At 47.3% G+C, this 18,935-nt stretch overlaps 1 protein-coding gene across 1 annotated transcript; it reads right to left on the bottom strand.

Moving 5' to 3' along the window:
- Positions 1-1,515: 1,515 nt before the first annotated feature.
- LOC149984820 (uncharacterized) lies at positions 1,516-13,475 on the bottom strand. The gene is made up of 5 exons (XM_090185863.1): positions 11,713-13,475; positions 11,473-11,538; positions 11,252-11,335; positions 9,419-11,116; positions 1,516-1,568 (listed from the first exon to the last, which is right to left on the bottom strand). Exons 1-5 carry the CDS (start codon positions 11,810-11,812, stop codon positions 1,516-1,518), a joined length of 2,001 nt encoding a protein of 666 aa, XP_090041989.1. The 5' UTR covers positions 11,813-13,475.
- Positions 13,476-18,935: the final 5,460 nt, after the last annotated feature.

Raw genomic sequence — 18,935 nt, 5'->3', positions numbered from 1 at the left:
CTTACCTTCCGGGACTCACCCTATTCTTATAGTACAAGCAGGAACCAACCTACTCGGGATTTACCCCCTAGGAGTTACCCTCTACAGGTTTGGGTTTACCTTCCGGGACTTACCATATACCACAAAGCTACGACCGGTCGTAATACAATGGGACTACTGAATAAGCTCAGGCTTTCTAGGTTCGTACCCTATAATTGGTTCAGCCTACGACTCTCATCTCCCCAAGATGTCAGAATTAGTGATAACGGGTGTAGGAACTTTGCTTACCTTGTTTCTGTTTCACTGTTTCTTAATCTCTAGTTCGACTGCAAATCGCGGTGAACCCTGCTCGCAGTGCCAACTGTTAGGTTCTAATTCTCAGAGTAAAAACTCGACGGACACTATGAATGCTTGAACCAAGTTTATTCTTCCCAGAGGGTCAAGACAGCTGCATTAGACAAAAAACATATTCACACAAGCACTGATATTTAATCCTCTCTCCTATGCTGAGTCTGCTCCTACACCTCTAAACAGCCAATGCATCTCTGTTGCTAGACAGAACCTTGGTGATATCTGTTCTTCCTCACTTCATCTGACCTGACCGCTACCCCAAAGTGCTCACTCCTCCCCAACTCAAGGCTGACATGGTGATTGGTACCAGACTGTGTCTCTTCTCATCCCAGAGGATCCCACCCATAGGATGCCTGATGGCTAACAATAACATATCCTGACATAATGTAAACGTTATACATTAAGCTCTCTCCCTCAGTGACATGAATTAGTATATTTCATATTCTCAGAACCCAACAGTAGGTTTTAAGGTGTGGCTGCATGCTTGTCGTGGACGCATCGTCACTCTTGATGTTCTTTTTCCAAGTCTGAACTGGCCGTTCTTGTCTTTCCTCAACTAATTGAAACCTCAGGGACAGACATCCTGAACGACTCTGATGTCAGAGCTCCCATCAGCCCTCTACACCTCGCTGTGAGTAAAGCCTACCTGCTCCTGTAGTGGTCTCCATATGACAAATGGCACCCTATTCCCTATTTAGTACACTACGTTTGACCAGATCCTTATAGGCCCTGATCAAAAGTAGTTCACTACATAGGGAATAGGGTGCTATCTGGGATGCAAGCATGGTGTAGATTTTCCACAGGAAGTTGACTGTCCAGACAGACTCACACACCATATTCCGATCTATTCCCGATTAGTGTAAAATACATGCATATTCTACACAGTGATGATGAGGATGATTTCCTTATTTTGCCATTTGAGTTAATCAACCTCAGAAGAGAAGTAGAGTTTTTGTTTCTCAATCCCACGCTTGGCAGGAACCTCCGATGTTGATGCTGGGCGGGAGCAAAAATGGGCTCCCGATTGAAAGACTCTGGTCTACTTTAGAGGTCTAGCACTGTATTTCTGTTCAGGCGTACCACGGGTCTACTCTAGGACATTGATTATATTAAGAGTGAATATCTATTCAGGCGTACCATAGTCACCACCATGCTATGGAGGTCCTGGTTCAGTCTCTGCTGGATCTAGACGTGAGGGACAGCCAGGGGCGCACCCCTCTGGACCTGGATGACTTTCACTTTAGCAGTAATAAATTCATGAACTTCTTTGAGGAAAAGATTATGATTATTAGAAAGCAAATTTTGGACTCCTCCTTAAATCTGCGTATTCCTTCAAAGCTCAGTTGTCCTGAGTCTGCACAACTCTGCCAGGAGCTAGGATCAAGAGAGACGCTCAAGTGTTTTAGTACTATATCTCTTGACACAATGATGAAAATAATCATGGCCTCTAAACCTTCAAGCTGCATACTGGACCCTATTCCAACTAAACTACTGAAAGAGCTGCTTCCTGTGCTTGGCCCTCCTATGTTGAACATAATAAACGGCTCTCTATCCACCGGATGTGTACCAAACTCACTAAAAGTGGCAGTAATAAAGCCTCTCTTGAAAAAGCCAAACCTTGACCCAGAAAATATAAAAATCTATCGGCCTATATCGAATCTTCCATTCCTCTCAAAAATTTTAGAAAAGGCTGTTGCGCAACAAGTCAATGCCTTCCTGAAGACAAACAATGTATACGAAATGCTTCAGTCTGGTTTTAGACCCCATCATAGCACTGAGACGGCACTTGTGAAGGTGGTAAATTACATTTTAATGGCATCGGACCGAGGCTCTGCATCTGTCCTCGTGCTCCTAGACCTTAGTGCTGCTTTTGATACCATCGATCACCACATTCTTTTGGAGAGATTGGAAACCCAAATTGGTCTACACGGACAAGTTCTGGCCTGGTTTAGATCTTATCTGTCGGAAAGATATCAGTTTGTCTCTGTGAATGGTTTGTCCTCTGACAAATCAACTGTACATTTCGGTGTTCCTCAAGGTTCCGTTTTAGGACCACTATTGTTTTCACTATATATTTTACCTCTTGGGGATGTTATTCGAAAACATAATGTTAACTTTCACTGCTATGCGGATGACACACAGCTGTACATTTCAATGAAACATGGGAAGCCCCAAAATTGCCCTTGCTAGAATAATGTGTTTCAGACATAAGGAAGTGGATGGCTGCAAACGTTCTACTTTTAACTCGGACAAAACAGAGATGCTTGTTCTAGGTCCCAAGAAACAAAGAGATCTTCTGTTGAATCTGACAATTAATCTTAATGGTTGTACAGTCGTCTCAAATAAAACTGTGAAGGACCTCGGCGTTACTCTGGACCCTGATCTCTCTTTTGAAGAACATATCAAGACCATTTCAAGGACAGCTTTTTTCCATCTACGTAACATTGCAAAAATCAGAAACTTTCTGTCCAAAAATGATGCAGAAAAATGTATCCATGCTTTTGTCACTTCTAGGTTAGACTACTGCAATGCTCTACTTTCCGGCTACCCGGATAAAGCACTAAATAAACTTCAGTTAGTGCTAAATACGGCTGTTAGACTAGAACCAAAAAATGTGATCATATTACTCCAGTGCTAGCGTCTCTACACTGGCTTCCTGTCAAAGCAAGGGCTGATTTCAAGGTTTTACTGCTAACCTACAAAGCATTACATGGGCTTGCTCCTACCTATCTCTCTGATTTGGTCCTGCCGTACATACCTACACGTATGCTACGGTCACAAGACGCAGGCCTCCTAGTTGTCCCTAGAATTTCTAAGCAAACAGCTGGAGGCAGGGCTTTCTCCTATAGAGCTCCATTTTTATGGAACGGTCTGCCTACCCATGTCAGAGACGCAAACTCGGTCTCAACCTTTAAGTCTCTACTGAAGACTCATCTCTTCAGTGGGTCATATGATTGAGTGTAGTCTGGCCCAGGAGTGGGAGGGTGAACGGAAAGGCTCTGGAGCAACGAACCGCCCTTGCTGTCTCTGCCTGGCCGGTTCCCATCTTTCCACTGGGATTCTCTGCCTCTAACCCTATTACAGGGGCTGAGTCACTGGCTTACTGGGGCTCTCTCATGCCGTCCCTGGAGGGGGTGCGTCACCTGAGTGGGTTGATTCACTGATGTGGTCACCCACCCCCCACCCCCACCTTGGGTTGTGCCGTGGCGGAGGTCTTTGTGGGCTATACTCAGCCTTGTCTCAGGATGGTAAGTTGGTGGTTGAAGATATTCCTCTAGTGGTGTGGGGGCTGTGCTTTGGCAAAGTGGGTGGGGTTATATCCTTCCTGTTTGGCCCTGTCCGGGGGTGTCCTCGGATGGGGCCACAGTGTCTCCTGACCCCTCCTGTCTCAGCCTCCAGTATTTATGCTGCAGTAGTTTATGTGTCGGGGGGCTAGGGTCAGTTTGTTATATCTGGAGTACTTCTCCTGTCCTATTCGGTGTCCTGTGTGAATCTAAGTGTGCGTTCTCTAATTCTCTCCTTCTCTCTTTCTCTCTCTCGGAGGACCTGAGCCCTAGGACCATGCCCCAGGACTACCTGACATGATGACTCCTTGCTGTCCCCAGTCCATCTGGCCGTGCTGCTGCTCCAGTTTCAACTGTTCTGCCTGTGATCATTATTATCTGACCATGCTGGTCATTTATGAACATTTGAACATCTTGGCCATGTTCTGTTATAATCTCCACCCGGCACAGCCAGAAGAGGACTGGCCATCCCACATGTGCTCTCTCTAATTCTCTCTTTCTTTCTCTCTCTCGGAGGACCTGAGCCCTAGGACCATGCCCCAGGAATACCTGACATGATGACTCCTTGCTGTCCCCAGTCCACCTGACTGTGCTGCTGCTCCAGTTTCAACTGTTCTGCCTTATTATTATTCGACCATGCTGGTCATTTATGAACATTTGAACATCTTGGCCATGTTCTGTTATAATCTCCACCCGGCACAGCCAGAAGAGGACTGGCCATCCCACATATGCTCTCTCTAATTCTCTCTTTATTTCTCTCTCTCGGAGGACCTGAGCCCTAGGACCATGCCCCAGGAATACCTGACATGATGACTCCTTGCTGTCCCCAGTCCACCTGACTGTGCTGCTGCTCCAGTTTCAACTGTTCTGCCTTATTATTATTCGACCATGCTGGTCATTTATGAACATTTGAACATCTTGGCCATGTTCTGTTATAATCTCCACCCGGCACAGCCAGAAGAGGACTGGCCATCCCACATATGCTCTCTCTAATTCTCTCTTTATTTCTCTCTCTCGGAGGACCTGAGCCCTAGGACCATGCCCCAGGAATACCTGACATGATGACTCCTTGCTGTCCCCAGTCCACCTGACTGTGCTGCTGCTCCAGTTTCAACTGTTCTGCCTTATTATTATTCGACCATGCTGGTCATTTATGAACATTTGAACATCTTGGCCATGTTCTGTTATAATCTCCACCCGGCACAGCCAGAAGAGGACTGGCCACCCCACATAGCCTGGCTCCTCTCTAGGTTTCTTCCTAGGTTTTGGCCTTTCTAGGGAGTTTTTCCTAGCCACCGTGCTTCTACACCTGCATTGCTTGCTGTTTGGGGTTTTAGGCTGGGTTTCTGTACAGCACTTTGAGATATCAGCTGATGTATGAAGGGCTATATAAATAAATTTGATTTGATTTGATTTGATTCACAGAGACTGTAACGGTTTTCTTCTATCTCCTCCTCTGACGAGGAGGTGTAGCAAGGATCGGACCAAAATGCAGCGTGTTAATTTTCATACATGTTTAATAACGAATAAACACGAACAATACAAAACCGAAACAGCCTAGACTGGTGCAAACTAACACAGAAACAGGAACAATCACCCACGAAACACTCAAAGAATATGGCTGCCTAAATATGGTTCCCAATCAGAGACAACGATAAACACCTGCCTCTGATTGAGAACCACTCCAGACAGCCATAGACTATACTAGATAACCCTACTATAATACAATCCCAATACCTACCAAAAAAAACCAAGACAAAACACACCACATAATAAACCCATGTCACACCCTTGCTTGACCAAAATAATAAAGAAAACACAAAATACTAAGACCAGGGTGTGACAGAGACAAACTGATATCTTTCCGACAGATAAGATCTAAACCAGGCCAGAACTTGTCCGTATAGACCAATTTGGGTTTCCAATCTCTCCAAAAGAATGTGGTGATCGATGGTATCAAAAGCAGCACTAAGGTCTAGGAGCACGAGGACAGATGCAGAGCCCAGGTCTGATGCCATTAAAAGGTAATTTACCACCTTCACAAGTGCAGTCTCAGTGCTATGATGGGGTCTAAAACCAGACTGAAGCATTTCGTATACATTGTTTGTCTTCAGGAAGGCAGTGAGTTGCTGCGCAACAGCCTTTTCTAAACATTTTGAGAGGAATGGAAGATTCGATATAGGCCGATAGTTTTTTATATTTTCTGGGTCAAGGTTTGGCTTTTTCAAGAGAGGCTTTATTACTGCCACTTTTAGTGAGTTTGGTACACATCCGGTGGATAGAGAGCCGTTTATTATGTTCAACATAGGAGGGCCAAGCACAGGAAACAGCTCTTTCAGTAGTTTAGTTGGAATAGGGTCCAGTATGGAGCTTGAAGGTTTAGAGGCCATGATTATTTTCATCATTGTGTCAAGGGATATAGTACTAAAACACTTGAGTGTCTCTCTTGATCCTAGGTCCAGGCAGAGTTGTGCAGACTCAGGACAACTGAGCTTTGAAGGAATACGCAGATTTAAAGAGGAGTCCGTAATTTACTTTCTAATCATCATCTTTTCCTCAAAGAAGTTCATGAATTTATTACTGCTGAGGTGAAAGCCATCCTCTCTTGGGGAATGCTGCTTTTTAGTTAGCTTTGCGACAGTATCAAAAACGAATTTCGGATTGTTCTTATTTTCCTCAATTAAGTTGGAAAAATAGGATGATCGAGCAGCAGCAAGGGCTCTTCGATACTGCACGGTACTGTCTTTCCAAGCTAGTCGGAAGACTTCCAGTTTGGTGTGGCGCCATTTCCGTTCCAATTTTCTGGAAGCTTGCTTCAGAGCTCGGGTATTTTCTGTATACCAGGGAGCTAGTTTCTTATGAGAAATGTTTTTAGTTTTTAGGGGTGCAACTGCATCTAGGGTATTGCGCAAGGTTAAATTGAGTTCCTCAGTTAGGTGGTTAACTGATTTTTGTCCTCTGGCGTCCTTGGGTAGACAGAGGGAGTCTGGAAGGACATCAAGGAATCTTTGTGTTGTCTGTGAATTTATAGCACGACTTTTGATGTTCCTTGGTTGGGGTCTGAGCAGATTATTTGTTGCAATTGCAAACGTAATAAAATGGTGGTCCGATAGTCCAGGATTATGAGGGAAAACATTAAGATCCACAACATTTATTCCATGGGACAAAACTAGGTCCAGAGTATGACTGTGACAGTGAGTAGGTCCAGAGACATGTTGGACAAAACCCACTGAGTCGATGATGGCTCCGAAAGCCTTTTGGAGTGGGAATATTATCTGCTATGACTACATGGTCCGATAGGAATTCAGGGAACTCAATGAGGAACGCTGTATATGGCCCAGGAGGCCTGTAAACAGTAGCTAAAAAAAGTGATTGAGTAGGCTACATAGATTTCATGACTAGAAGCTCAAAAGACGAAAACGTCTTTTTTTTTTGTAAATGTACATTTGCTATCGTAAATGTTAGCAACAGCTCCGCAGGATGCACGGGGGATATGGTCACTAGTGTAGCCAGGAGGTGAGGCCTCATTTAACACAGTAAATTCATCAGGCTAAAGACATGTTTCAGTCAGGCCAATCACATCAAGATTATGATCAGTTCATTGACTATAATTGCCTTTGAAGTAAGGGATCTGACATTAAGTAGCCCTATTTTGAGATGTGAGGTATCATGATCTCTTTCAATAATGACAGGAATGGAGGAGGTCTTTATCTTAGTGAGATTGCTAAGGCGAACACCGCCATGTTTAATTTTGCCCAACCTAGGTCGAGGCACAGACACGGTCTCAATGGAGATAGCTGAGCTGACTACACTGACTGTGCTAGTGGCAGACTGGCTAACAGCCTTGCCTGCACCCTATTTCATTGTGGAGCTAGAGGAGTTAGAGCCCTGTCTATGTTAGTAGATAAGATGAGAGCACCCCTCCAGCTAGGATGGAGTCCGTCACTCCTCCGCAGGTCAGGCTTGGTCCTGTTTGTGGGTGAGTCCCAGAAAGAGGGCCAATTATCTACAAATTCTATCTTTTGGGAGGGGCAGAAACCAGTTTTCAACCAGCTATTGAGTTGTGAGACTCTGCTGTAGAGCTCATCACTCCCCCTAACTGGGAGGGGGCCAGAGACAATTACTCGATGCCGACACATCTTTCTAGCTGATTTACACGCTGAAGCTATGTTGGTGGTGATCTCTGACTGTTTCATCCTAACATCGTTGGTGCCGACGTGGATAACAATATCTCTATACTCGCCAGTTTTAGCTTTAGCCAGCACCATCTTCAGATTAGCCTTACGTCGGCTTGTAGCACAGCTATCCTCACCATAAGGCGATCGTTCTCCTGTATGAGTACAGCGACTGCAATTAGAAGGCATCATGTTAATGTTACTTAGCGTCGGCTGTTGGAGGTCCTGACGAACCATGTCCAGATAAAGCGTCCGGAGTATGAGGATTGTGTTATGCACTATAGCCCGTTACCATATGTGATGTAATATTATCTGCTGTTGGCATGTGTGGATGTATGTGTTATGCAACATAGCTGACTTGAACCATTGTTCAGTTTCAGGGCCATGGGCCTTTCTCATGATGGAAAAATATAGAACTGTGCAATGAGTTGGGGGGGGGGCACATTCAGAACAGTCTTTTGTTAGATAACAGGAGCCAGGTGCCTGATAACTGCATATTCTACACAGCTACAACGACTGACCGCTGAAGCGCTTAAGGGGCTGGGACCAGCCTCTGCGCCAACAATCAACGATGGGCTGGGTGAGTCTAAACCACGCCCAGTCTACTCTGACAGGCCAGCTCGGAAGCAGGAACTACTTCTGTCAGAGTATATTAAATATCTTTGTCAGGAACAAGTCAGTTCTGTTTTGCCCTGCGAGGTGGGACAGAGAGCCCATATATACACGAAAATTGCATTTACTACTTATTGCTTAGCTAATAAAAGCCTCAGTCATATTTATCCTGATACCAGATTCGAATTGACGCAACCCTGACACGAGGGGAAAAACCAAAAATATAAACGGTAATTAAAAAGTAAAAACCGTAAAGTTGTCATGTAGCAAAGTAGGCAACAAAACACCGCAACAAGTCTGCAAGTTGTGACCGGAAATGGCGTCAAAATGCTGTTGATGTATCATGTGCTGCTACTAGCATAAATGGACCAACACTGAGCACATGTAGCTTAAGTCAATTGGTAATTTAAAACACAGGGGTCTGAGTAATATTGCTGGCGCATGGATATAATGCAAAATAAATGTTGCCATCACCCCAGTTACTCAAGTCAGGTCATACACCTCAACTCCAAGTAGGAACCACCAAAACAATACAGAGGACACAAGTGTTACAGTTAATGTTTAATTGAGCCAAAACAAGCAAATGCAGTTACACACTGGACTAGAGTACCCATGAACTCTTGCATGTCCCACGTCAGATATCCATGGCGTCGTCGCCGGACGGGCCGGTCGCAACTTCAGAGGTGGCGTCGTCGCCAGACGGGCCGGTCGCAGCTTCAGAGGTGGCGTCGTCGCCAGACGGGCCGGTCGCAGCTTCAGAGGTGGCGTCGTCGCCAGACGGGCCGGTCGCAGCTTCAGAGGTGGCGTCGTCGCCAGACGGGCCGGTCGCAGCTTCAGAGGTGGCGTCGTCGCCAGACGGGCCGGTCGCAGCTTCAGAGGTGGCGTCGTCGCCAGACGGGCCGGTCGCAGCTTCAGAGGTGGCGTCGTCGCCAGACGGGCCGGTCGCAGCTTCAGAGGTGGCGTCGTCGCCAGACGGGCCGGTCGCAGCTTCAGAGGTGGCGTCGTCGCCAGACGGGCCGGTCGCAGCTTCAGAGGTGGCGTCGTCGCCAGACGGGCCGGTCGCAGCTTCAGAGGTGGCGTCGTCGCCAGACGGGCCGGTCGCAGCTTCAGAGGTGGCGTCGTCGCCAGACGGGCCGGTCGCAGCTTCAGAGGTGGCGTCGTCGCCAGACGGGCCGGTCGCAGCTTCAGAGGTGGCGTCGTCGCCAGACGGGCCGGTCGCAGCTTCAGAGGTGGCGTCGTCGCCAGACGGGCCGGTCGCAGCTTCAGAGGTGGCGTCGTCGCCAGACGGGCCGGTCGCAGCTTCAGAGGTGGCGTCGTCGCCAGACGGGCCGGTCGCAGCTTCAGAGGTGGCGTCGTCGCCAGACGGGCCGGTCGCAGCTTCAGAGGTGGCGTCGTCGCCAGACGGGCCGGTCGCAGCTTCAGAGGTGGCGTCGTCGCCAGACGGGCCGGTCGCAGCTTCAGAGGTGGCGTCGTCGCCAGACGGGCCGGTCGCAGCTTCAGAGGTGGCGTCGTCGCCAGACGGGCCGGTCGCAGCTTCAGAGGTGGCGTCGTCGCCAGACGGGCCGGTCGCAGCTTCAAAGGTGGCGTCGTCGCCAGACGGGCCGGTCGCAGCTTCAGAGGTGGCGTCGTCGCCAGACGGGCCGGTCGCAGCTTCAGAGGTGGCGTCGTCGCCAGACGGGCCGGTCGCAGCTTCAGAGGTGGCGTCGTCGCCAGACGGGCCGGTCGCAGCTTCAGAGGTGGCGTCGTCGCCAGACGGGCCGGTCGCAGCTTCAGAGGTGGCGTCGTCGCCAGACGGGCCGGTCGCAGCTTCAGAGGTGGCGTCGTCGCCAGACGGGCCGGTCGCAGCTTCAGAGGTGGCGTCGTCGCCAGACGGGCCGGTCGCAGCTTCAGAGGTGGCGTCGTCGCCAGACGGGCCGGTCGCAGCTTCAGAGGTGGCGTCGTCGCCAGACGGGCCGGTCGCAGCTTCAGAGGTGGCGTCGTCGCCAGACGGGCCGGTCGCAGCTTCAGAGGTGGCGTCGTCGCCAGACGGGCCGGTCGCAGCTTCAGAGGTGGCGTCGTCGCCAGACGGGCCGGTCGCAGCTTCAGAGGTGGCGTCGTCGCCAGACGGGCCGGTCGCAGCTTCAGAGGTGGCGTCGTCGCCAGACGGGCCGGTCGCAGCTTCAGAGGTGGCGTCGTCGCCAGACGGGCCGGTCGCAGCTTCAGAGGTGGCGTCGTCGCCAGACGGGCCGGTCGCAGCTTCAGAGGTGGCGTCGTCGCCAGACGGGCCGGTCGCAGCTTCAGAGGTGGCGTCGTCGCCAGACGGGCCGGTCGCAGCTTCAGAGGTGGCGTCGTCGCCAGACGGGCCGGTCGCAGCTTCAGAGGTGGCGTCGTCGCCAGACGGGCCGGTCGCAGCTTCAGAGGTGGCGTCGTCGCCAGACGGGCCGGTCGCAGCTTCAGAGGTGGCGTCGTCGCCAGACGGGCCGGTCGCAGCTTCAGAGGTGGCGTCGTCGCCAGACGGGCCGGTCGCAGCTTCAGAGGTGGCGTCGTCGCCAGACGGGCCGGTCGCAGCTTCAGAGGTGGCGTCGTCGCCAGACGGGCCGGTCGCAGCTTCAGAGGTGGCGTCGTCGTCCGAGGACATGCGCCTCAGCTTCTCCTCAGAGGACAGGGCATCATTTGCCGGAGAGCTACCATGGTTTGGAGAAGCTTGGGATTCTACTTCATTGGTCTCTAAATACTCTTGAGAAAAAACAAAAGGAACAGTTGGGTATTCTACAGCAACACATCTGTTCTACACGGTCTAGGCCAAATTGCTAATCGAATTTTGAGCAACATGAACCCTACAGTTTTCAAAGTATATGTTTCAGGCCGTACCTTCTCTGGCTTGTTTAGCGTCAGACCCTATGGATCGGAGCAAGGCCAGGGCATGCACAATGGAGACGTCATTTGATGACAGCTCTGAAAAATGTAGGTTAAGGTTTGACAACATTATTTAGACTGAGTTACTCTATGCTGTTGAATGAGTGTCAAACACAGCAGCACCATAGACAGTGACAAAGAACATAGCTAGAAGGGTTGCGGAAAGAAACACTTACCTCCAAGTCTCCTCTGCAGAGAGACTTGATCTTGCTTCTGGGACTTTCCAACAGGGTAACAAGAAACTGAGGAGAAAGTGTTGACAGAAGTTGAGTTCACACAAAATAGCTACATATATTAATAGCAGTGAAGAATAAAAGATGACCAACGCGGAAGATACAGACAGTCAAATATTAATACCCAACTTATAAAGTTAAGCATATTTACCAAACAAATCCCTTAAACATTAGTGAACCAACCTTTGACAACCCCCACAGTCATTACAACGAGCAGCAATTCTCTCACACCTCCCATGATGATGAAAATAGTCTGTGTTATCAACAGGTAATGTCTTCCCATGGCCTGTATGAGGCTTATATATGACAAACATGGCTTAACGATCAATTAACAAGCTTGATTGAGTTGTTACGTTCAGATAGAAATAGACCATGTAGAACATATGTTGATTCTTATCAAGTTGGTGGGCAGGCAATCTTTTCTACTCCATATATTGCATTTATATCTGTAATGATTAACCCTAATGGTCTCAGATCAGCATTAGAAAGAAGTAGGCCTAATTATTTTAGGTGTAATCTTCAAAGATATTAGGGGGAAATAAACACTGTACCCAAATCCACGTTTTACAATGCTCCTGGGAAATGGGTAGGCCTCCACCTATAGTCCTTCACAGTTTTACAGCTGTGATATATTTATTTATTTACATAGATCACATACATAAATAAATATGTTAGCTGTAGGTAGCGTTGAGATAAAATTCCCATATTCTATTGCTACTAACATAAATCCTAATATATCATGTTTTCCTCATTTGCTCTGTAGGAGGTTCGTCATATGAAGGACATTCAAGTGGATGTGACCCCTAACCTGCAATAGGGGCTCAGTGAGGTGACAGACATCCTGTAATGGATCTCCAGCTAGTGTCTGAGGACCTGGAGAAGGCTGTGTCTACAGCTGTGGGGCAGGACAAGCATGGTAACCTAACCTCACTGTATGAAGGATTTTATTGTTATGGATAGTCATCTCCAATCTGTTCAAATATCACTGTTGTTGATAACACACATTACCAAAATGATTCACACTTGTCTTCCTATTTCCACATAATCTGTCATGGTTCCCCACCCCAACAGGGCATAAAACCAACCTCTCTTTATTGCTACTGCTAATACACCCAAATCCAACAGCGTTTGAGTATCTTTTTGCTTTTCTTCTAACCCTGAATGGCAACATTTTATCCTAGTACACAAGCATGTCACTTTATCCATCCACACCCACTCTACTGCCGCATGGCCACTGCGGCTGAGACTTTCACCCTCTCGTTACAGGTATAGCAGGTAACCAACCCCACCCGGGTCTTACCCCCTAGGACTTACCCTTTGCAGGTACCTGCCTGCTCGGGCTTACCTTCCGGGACTCACCCTATTCTTATAGTACAAGCAGGAACCAACCTACTCGGGATTTACCCCCTAGGAGTTACCCTCTACAGGTTTGGGTTTACCTTCCGGGACTTACCATATACCACAAAGCTACGACCGGTCGTAATACAATGGGACTACTGAATAAGCTCAGGCTTTCTAGGTTCGTACCCTATAATTGGTTCAGCCTACGACTCTCATCTCCCCAAGATGTCAGAATTAGTGATAACGGGTGTAGGAACTTTGCTTACCTTGTTTCTGTTTCACTGTTTCTTAATCTCTAGTTCGACTGCAAATCGCGGTGAACCCTGCTCGCAGTGCCAACTGTTAGGTTCTAATTCTCAGAGTAAAAACTCGACGGACACTATGAATGCTTGAACCAAGTTTATTCTTCCCAGAGGGTCAAGACAGCTGCATTAGACAAAAAACATATTCACACAAGCACTGATATTTAATCCTCTCTCCTATGCTGAGTCTGCTCCTACACCTCTAAACAGCCAATGCATCTCTGTTGCTAGACAGAACCTTGGTGATATCTGTTCTTCCTCACTTCATCTGACCTGACCGCTACCCCAAAGTGCTCACTCCTCCCCAACTCAAGGCTGACATGGTGATTGGTACCAGACTGTGTCTCTTCTCATCCCAGAGGATCCCACCCATAGGATGCCTGATGGCTAACAATAACATATCCTGACATAATGTAAACGTTATACATTAAGCTCTCTCCCTCAGTGACATGAATTAGTATATTTCATATTCTCAGAACCCAACAGTAGGTTTTAAGGTGTGGCTGCATGTTTGTCGTGGACGCATCGTCACTCTTGATGTTCTTTTTCCAAGTCTGAACTGGCCGTTCTTGTCTTTCCTCAACTAATTGAAACCTCAGGGACAGACATCCTGAACGACTCTGATGTCAGAGCTCCCATCAGCCCTCTACACCTCGCTGTGAGTAAAGCCTACCTGCTCCTGTAGTGGTCTCCATATGACAAATGGCACCCTATTCCCTATTTAGTACACTACGTTTGACCAGATCCTTATAGGCCCTGATCAAAAGTAGTTCACTACATAGGGAATAGGGTGCTATCTGGGATGCAAGCATGGTGTAGATTTTCCACAGGAAGTTGACTGTCCAGACAGACTCACACACCATATTCCGATCTATTCCCGATTAGTGTAAAATACATGCATATTCTACACAGTGATGATGAGGATGATTTCCTTATTTTGCCATTTGAGTTAATCAACCTCAGAAGAGAAGTAGAGTTTTTGTTTCTCAATCCCACGCTTGGCAGTAACCTCCGATGTTGATGCTGGGCGGGAGCAAAAATGGGCTCCCGATTGAAAGACTCTGGTCTACTTTAGAGGTCTAGCACTGTATTTCTGTTCAGGTGTACCACGGGTCTACTCTAGGACATTGATTATATTAAGAGTGAATATCTATTCAGGCGTACCACAGTCACCACCATGCTATGGAGGTCCTGGTTCAGTCTCTGCTGGATCTAGACGTGCGGGACAGCCAGGGGCGCACCCCTCTGGACCTGGCTGCCTTAAAAAGCCATGTGGAGTGTGTTGACGTCCTCATCAACCAGGAAGCCTCCATCCTGGTTAAAGACTTCACTCTGAAGAGGACCCCCATCCACGCTGCAGGTAGACATTTATTTTTTATTTTTATTTCACCTTTATTTAACCAGGTAGGCAAGTTGAGAACAAGTTCTCATTTACAATTGCGACCTGGCCAAGATAAAGCAAAGCAGTTCGACACATACAACGACACAGAGTTACACATGGAGTAAAACAAACATACAGTCAATAATACAGTATAAACAAGTCTATATACGATGTGAGCAAATGAGGTGAGATAATGGAGGTAAAGGCAAAAAGGCCATGGTGGCAAAGTAAATACAATATAGCAAGTAAAACACTGGAATGGTAGATTTGCAATGGGAGAATGTGCAAAGTAGAAATAAAAATAATGGGGTGCAAAGGAGCAAAATAAATAAATTAATTAAATACAGTAGGGAAAGAGGTAGTTGTTTGGGCTAAATTATAGGTGGGCTATGTACAGGTGCAGTAATCTGTGAGCTGCTCTGACAGTTGGTGCTTAAAGCTAGTGAGGGAGATAAGTGTTTCCAGTTTCAGAGATTTTTGTAGTTCGTTCCAGTCATTGGCCACAGAGAACTGGAAGGAGAGGCGGCCAAAGAAAGAATTGGTTTTGGGGGTGACTAGAGAGATATACCTGCTGGAGCGTGTGCTACAGGTGGGAGATGCACTGGTGACCAGCGAGCTGAGATAAGGGGGGACTTTACCTAGCAGGGTCTTGTAGATGACATGGAGCCAGTGGGTTTGGCGACGAGTATGAAGCGAGGGCCAGCCAACGAGAGCGTACAGGTCGCAATGGTGGGTAGTATATGGGGCTTTGGTGACAAAACGGATTGCACTGTGATAGACTGCATCCAATTTGTTGAGTAGGGTATTGGAGGCTATTTTGTAAATGACATCGCCAAAGTCGAGGATTGGTAGGATGGTCAGTTTTACAAGGGTATGTTTGGCAGCATGAGTGAAGGATGCTTTGTTGCGAAATAGGAAGCCAATTCTAGATTTAACTTTGGATTGGAGATGTTTGATATGGGTCTGGAAGGAAAGTTTACAGTCTAACCAGACACCTAAGTATTTCTAGTTGTCCACGTATTCTAAGTCAGAGCCGTCCAGAGTAGTAATGTTGGACAGGCAGGTAGGTACAGGTAGCGATCGGTTGAAGAGCATGCATTTAGTTTTACTTGTATTTAAGAGCAATTGGAGGCCACGGAAGGAGAGTTGTATGGCATTGAAGCTTGCCTGGAGGGTTGTTAACACAGTGTCCAAAGAAGGGCCAGAAGTATACAGAATGGTGTCGTCTGCGTAGAGGTGGATCAGAGACTCACCAGCAGCAAGAGCGACCTCATTGATGTATACAGAGAAGAGAGTCGGTCCAAGAATTGAACCCTGTGGCACCCCCATAGAGACTGCCAGAGGTCCGGACAGCAGACCCTCCGATTTGACACACTGAGCTCTATCAGAGAAGTAGTTGGTGAACCAGGCGAGGCAATCATTTGAGAAACCAAGGCTGTCGAGTCTGCCGATGAGGATGTGGTGATTGACAGAGTCGAAAGCCTTGGCCAGATCAATGAATACGGCTGCACAGTAATGTTTCTTATCGATGGCGGTTAAGATATCATTTAGGACCTTGAGCGTGGCTGAGGTGCACCCATGACCAGCTCTGAAACCAGATTGCATAGCAGAGAAGGTATGGTGAGATTCGAAATGGTCGGTAATCCGTTTGTTGACTTGGCTTTCGAAGACCTTAGAAAGGCATGGTAGGATAGATATAGGTCTGTAGCAGTTTGGGTCAAGAGTGTCACTCCCTTTGAAGAGGGGGATGACCGCAGCTGCTTTCCAATCTTTGGGAATCTCAGACGACACGAAAGAGAGGTTGAACAGGCTAGTAATAGGGGTGGCAACAATTTTGGCAAGAAAGGGTCCAGATTGTCTAGCCCGGCTGATTTGTAGGGGTCCAGATTTTGCAGCTCATTCAGAACATCAGCTGAGCATATTTGGGAGAAGGAGAAATGGGGAAGGCTTGGGCGAGTTGTTGTGGGGGGGTGCAGTGCTGTTGACCGGGGTAGGAGTAGCCAGGTGGAAAGCATGGCCAGCCGTAGAAAAATGCTTATTGAAATTCTCAATTATGGTGGATTTATCAGTGGTGACAGTGTTTCCTATCTTCAGTGCAGTGGGCAGCTGGGAGGAGGTGTATTCTCCATGGACTTTACAGTGTCCCAGAACTTTTTTGAGTTAGTGTTGCAGGAAGCAAATTTCTGCTTGAAAAAGCTAGCCTTGGCTTTTCTAACTGCCTGTGTATAATGGTTTCTAGCTTCCCTGAACAGCTGCATATCACGGGGGCTGTTCGATGCTAATGCAGAACGCCATAGGATGTTTTTGTGTTGGTTAAGGGCAATCAGGTCTGGGGAGAACCAAGGGCTATATCTGTTCCTGGTTCTAAATTTCTTGAATGGGGCATGTTTATTTAAGATGGTTAGGAAGGCATTTAAAAACAATATCCAGGCATCCTCTACTGACGGGATGAGATCAATATCCTAGAAAGGCCTGCTCGCTGAAGTGTTTCAGGGAGCGTTTTACAGTGATGAGTGGAGGTCGTTTGACCGCTGACCCATTACGAATGCAGGCAATGAGGCAGTGATCGCTGAGATCTTGGTTGAAAACAGCAGAGGTGTATTTAGAGGGCAAGTTGGTTAGGATGATATCTATGAGGGTGTCCGTGTTTAAGGCTTTGGGGAGGTACCTGGTAGGTTCATTGATCATTTGTGTGAGGTTGAGGGCATCAAGTTTAGATTGTAGGATGGCTGGGGTGTTAAGCATGTTCCAGTTTAGGTCGCCTAGCAGCACAAGCTCTGAAGATAGATGGGGGGCAATCAGTTCACATATGGTGTTCAGAGCACAGCTGGGGGCAGAGGGTGGTCTATAGCAGGCGGCAACGGTGAGAGACTTGTTTTTAGAGAGGTGGATTTTTAAAAGTAGAAGTTCAAATTGTTTGGGTACAGACCTGGATAGTAGGACAGAACTCTGCAGGCTATCTTTGCAGTAGATTGCAAAACCGCCCCCTTTGGCAGTCCTATCTTGTCTGAATATGTTGTAGTTTGGAATTAAAATGTCTGAATTTTTGGTGGTCTTCCTAAGCCAGGATTCAGACACAGCTAGAACATCCGGGTTGGCAGAGTGTGCTAAAGCAGTGAATAGAACAAACTTAGGGAGGAGGCTTCTAATGTTAACATGCATGAAACCAAGGCTATTACGGTTACAGAAGTCGTCAAAAGATAGGAGTGGAGCTAGGCACTGCAGGGCCTGGATTCACCTCTACATCGCCAGAGGAACAGAGTAGGAGTAGAATAAGGGTGCGGCTAAAAGCAATAAGAATTGGTCGTTTAGAACGTCTGGAACAGAGAGTAAAAGGAGGTTCCTGGGGGCGATAAAATAGCATCAAGGTATAATGTACAGACAAAGGTAAGGTAGGATGTGAATACAGTGGAGGTAAACCTAGGTATTGAGTGATGAAGAGAGAGATATTGTCTCTAGAAACATAATTAAAACCAGGAGATGTCATTGCATGTGTGGGTGGTGGAACTAATAGGTTGGATAAGGTATAATGAGCAGGACTAGAGGCTCTACAGTGAAATAAGCCAATAAACACTAACCAGAACAGCAATGGACAAGGCATATTGACATTAAGGAGAGGCATGCTCAGTCGAGTGATCAAAAGGGTCCAGTGAGTGGAGAGGTTGGTTGGGGGTCACGGCGATTTAGACAGCTAAATCGGTAGCAAGCTAGCATAGGAGCAAGCTAGCATAAGATGGAGGTCTGTTATTAGCCAACTCTTGCGTTCCGTCAGTAGATTAGTGGGTTTCCGTGTGGTAGAGGGGATTAATCCAAATCACACAACAACAACAAAAATAAAAACAATAGATATAGTTATAGAGGCCCAAGAAGAAAAATAAATAAATAAAAATAAAATAAACATAGAGCTTCTGTAATTAAAACGTTTTCCTGACCAAGATGGCCATTTGTTTGGTCATGTTGCTAGGACGACAATGTCCACTCTAGGGATGTTACATGGTATCGTGTGAAAATGCCCACGAGACACTGATCTAAGGTCATTTTTTGTCATGTTCTCCACTAATGATTGAGGATCTAGGGAGGGTAAGCTGATCCTAGATCAGTGCACAGGGGAGACTTCTATCCAGAGCCAGGTACACAGCTAGCAGGTGACAGGCTTCGATGGCCTCAGCCCCAAAATTCTTTATTATCTGCTGTGTTAACATCATGAGGATGTCATCTACCAACACCACTGTTCTAGAAATCTGTCTGTTCATGTGAAGGTTATAGTCGTCCAGCAATCTGCTCATATCCTCTCTGTTTATCCTACTCTAGCTACCAACGGTCAATCATCTCACATTCTTATATCCTCTCTGTTTATCCTCCTCTAGTTACCAATGGTCAAT

The sequence above is a fragment of the Oncorhynchus mykiss genome, chromosome 2 (genome assembly GCF_057628025.1).
Source record: "Oncorhynchus mykiss isolate SJ-2025 chromosome 2, ASM5762802v1, whole genome shotgun sequence".
NCBI classification, from domain to species: Eukaryota; Metazoa; Chordata; class Actinopteri; order Salmoniformes; family Salmonidae; genus Oncorhynchus; species Oncorhynchus mykiss.
The sequence above is the reverse complement of the archived record's forward strand: the minus strand, read 5'-3'. Positions and strand labels throughout refer to the sequence as shown.